This window comes from Cariama cristata, unplaced genomic scaffold (assembly GCF_000690535.1).
Source record: "Cariama cristata isolate BGI_N322 unplaced genomic scaffold, ASM69053v1 scaffold27675, whole genome shotgun sequence".
Classification (NCBI taxonomy): Eukaryota; Metazoa; Chordata; class Aves; order Cariamiformes; family Cariamidae; genus Cariama; species Cariama cristata.
In genome coordinates, this window is record NW_009617326.1 from 1 (window position 1) to 3,146 (window position 3,146).

The 3,146-nt window shown below is 61.3% G+C and overlaps 1 protein-coding gene across 1 annotated transcript in view; it reads right to left on the reverse strand.

The window, feature by feature from the left end:
- Positions 1-6: 6 nt before the first annotated feature.
- Positions 7-3,146, reverse strand: part of FGD2 (FYVE, RhoGEF and PH domain containing 2) — a gene marked incomplete at its 3' end in the record, with an annotated part of 8,459 nt that continues 5,319 nt past the window's right edge. Inside the window, exons 8-16 of the mRNA XM_009700497.1 lie at positions 2,756-2,902; positions 2,254-2,346; positions 1,849-1,928; positions 1,740-1,770; positions 1,539-1,631; positions 1,189-1,314; positions 841-987; positions 277-420; positions 7-188 (exon numbers count right to left, since the gene is read on the reverse strand). Coding sequence (XP_009698799.1) covers positions 7-188; positions 277-420; positions 841-987; positions 1,189-1,314; positions 1,539-1,631; positions 1,740-1,770; positions 1,849-1,928; positions 2,254-2,346; positions 2,756-2,902 — 1,043 coding nt within the window. The remainder of the gene's footprint in view (positions 189-276; positions 421-840; positions 988-1,188; positions 1,315-1,538; positions 1,632-1,739; positions 1,771-1,848; positions 1,929-2,253; positions 2,347-2,755; positions 2,903-3,146) is intronic.

Below are 3,146 nucleotides of genomic sequence, written 5' to 3' on the forward strand. Positions count from 1 at the left end.
GGGTGCGTGATCCCGGCGGCGGAGCGTGCCATGGCCCTCATCCAGCGCCGTTTCAGCTCCTCGGTGTCGGCCACGAAGGTGTAGACCTGCCGGGACTGCGCCAGCTGGAAGAGGTGGCGGGAGTCGCCCTGGGGCAGGTCCTTCACCTGGTAGCCCAGCAGTGGGATGGAGGTGTGGGCTCGGACATCCTGCCAAGAGCGGAGAGGGTGGTGGGAGGCAGGGGATGGGCACACCGGGATGGATGTTCCTTGCAGATAGAGCCGAGCCCGGCCTTACCTGGGGGGCCGCGTAGATGTACAGCACGAGGGGATCATCCTGCGGGATCACGAACCAGCCCCGTGTGCCCCCCTTGCCGTTCTTGTCCAGCAGCTGCAGGGAACTGCACAGCAAACTCCTGCCTGACACCTCTGCAGCTCCTTTCTGCCAAAAAAACCCGACAAACAAATCCCTAAATACCCAGTGTGGGAGGCAGAAAGGGCACTGAGCGAAGGTCATTTCCTGGGGAATTCCCGGTCCGCTCCACAAAACCCCCAAAAACCAGGGGCAGGCAAGGGGCAGTCTTGGCTGTGAGGGTCCTGCTGAGATCCCCGGGGCCGAGGGAGCCCCGGATGCCTGGTCCTAAGGCTCAGAGCAGGAGGGAGGGAGCTTAGCCCACCCACCAGCCTCGCAATTAGCAGGCACCCTCTGATTGCTGTGGGAGTGATTCCCACCCCTCCTGCTGCAGGTGCACAGCCAGGCTGTGAGAGTGAGGCTGGGGACCAGGGTGGGTGGCAGAGCTCAGAGGAAAAGGGACAGAGGAGCAGGGTGCCGGGAGGATGGGCAGAGAGGGGCAGAGCTCACCTCCAGGATGCCTTTGTGCTTCCCCTCCCGGTCCTCGAGCACCACATGGCCCGTCAGGAAGACGTAACACTCCTGGCACACGCGGTTCAGGCGGTTCCCATCATACTGTAGCTCGGCCTTGTAGTCAGAGCAGCGAGCGCACACCACCTACAATCACCAGACAGGGACACTGGTGAGACTGGGGCAGGGCTGGGGAATCCCAGGGACAACTCCATGAGGAGCTGAGGGGCAGGAGCAGCCCTGAGCCCTGGGAAAGGGGTAAAAGGTGTAGGAGAGGTGCGCTCCTGCCACAGCTGCCACCTCAGCAGGCCAGGAGAGAGGGAAGAGAGGGGGGACGGGGCGACTCACGTATCCACAAGCTCGACAATGGTGTCTCCGGCGCCTGATGGCGTTGAAGGGCTCCCTGCAGCGCATGCACATGGTCACCAGGTTGTCCCGCACCCACTGTGGAGCTCGGCGGCCCAGCTCTTCTGTCTAGGGGTGGAAGACCGCATCGCTGGGGCTGGCTGGCCATGGTCCGGGTTGTCCCAGCCCCTCTGCTCTCACCCCTTCCCCTCCTCAGCCCTTCTCCCCATCGGCAGCCTCCCCCCAGCTCTGTTTAGTCAGGGAAATCGAGGTATAGCAAGGTGGGCTCTCCTGAGCTGCTGTGCAGGGGGGTACTGGAGGCAGGCAAGGCATGGGGCGGGCAGGAGGGTTACCTTCAACGCAGAGGTCCCCGTCTCCAGCCCAAGTACTGCTGTCTTAAAGGACTCACTCCTCTTCTCCTTCCTGTCAATGGCATCTTGGAAGGCCTAGAGGGGAAGGCAGGGCTGGAGGGGCAGTCGGAGGGACTGCCCCTGACACAGGGCATCCAGCTGGGGTGAGTGAGATGTGCCGCTTCTCCCAGCACTCACTGGTACCTTGATCCAGGCGTTCATCTCCTCCCCAGACCTAGGTACAAAAAGGGAGATGGATAAGCTGTTGTCCCTCCTCCCCGAGGATGTCCAGGATTGTCACCCTTCCCCTTACCTGGCTTGCAGCTCCAGCGTCCGCTGCTTTCCTGAGACCAGGAAGGTGTGAGGGAACTGCGCGTCGTTCAGCTCCCGCACCTGAGAGAGACCGAAGAAAGGATGTGAAGCAGCTGAACCCACCTCCAGCATGCAGGGACCTTCCTCCATGACATGGAAGACAGGGACTTCCCTCTGGCACAAGCCCTTCAGCCCCTCAAATCCTACATGCACAAGATTTCACTGCTATTTCACACGATCAGAGCGTATCAACCAGTCCTCCTCACCCACAAAGCCACCCCTGGCTCCAGCTCCTCCCTCCTTCCCGAGGAAGCGCGGGGCAGCAGCCATATTATATTTCAGAGCGGGGTGCATTTTGGAGGAGCCAGGGTCTGGGGGAAGCACAAAGACAAGGTGCCTGTCTGACCTTCATGCCATCCACGTCAATGCGGAGGTGGACCTGGAACTCGGCGCCCACCTGGATGACCTTGGGCACGCAGTACAGCAGCATGTTGTTGAACTGGGCAGGGGGGGAAGAGGGTTGGTTGGAGCCCAGCACCTGCCTGCTCAGAGCTGGGGTGTTCACTGGGATTTAGGGTCCTTCACCTCCTTGGGGCTGAGCTGGTCCTTGGGAAGAATCCAGCCTAAGAAGTGACTGCTTCTGCCCCAGCCCTCTCCCACCCTGCAAAGGCGAAGCGCTCTGGGAGCGTGGCATCCCTCAAGGGCTGCTGTGCCCAAGGGATCAGCAGGTTCCCAACCACGTCCTACACAGGGTGTCCTGTGCTGGCAAGGGGTCAAAGCCCCCAGCTCTGAATTCATCCCTTCCCTGTAGAGATGACCCAGCAACATCCCGGCCAGGCTGTGCTGCCCCCCTCCCCATTCCCATCTCATCTGCTCCCTGCCCCTTCCCTGGGCATCCCAGCTCCCACCAGGAACAGGTACTTCTCCGATGTGCTGTTGTTGCGGGTAGAGATTTTTTGGATCGGCCCCTCCTTGATCAGCTCGTTGGAGGGATCCACAATGTCGTCCTCGAGGCCCAGCCGCTGATAGACCACCCAGAGGTTCTGCAGCCGTTCCTGGCGGAGGCAGAGGGACCTGTTTCTGCGAGGAACTGAGCAGCCACAACCTTGTCACCCCTGGGTCCCCTCCATCCCCACCTCCCAGGCCAGCTGCTGAGTACTGGGAGAGGTGGCAGAGCTCTCTCACCCCAGACTGATCTTTGAGAGCAGCTCCCAGCCTTGAACAGCTGGTCACATCACGGCTGATGTTGCAGACATGAGTTCCCCAGGCTCAGGGTGATGGGGTCAGGCACCGAGAGCA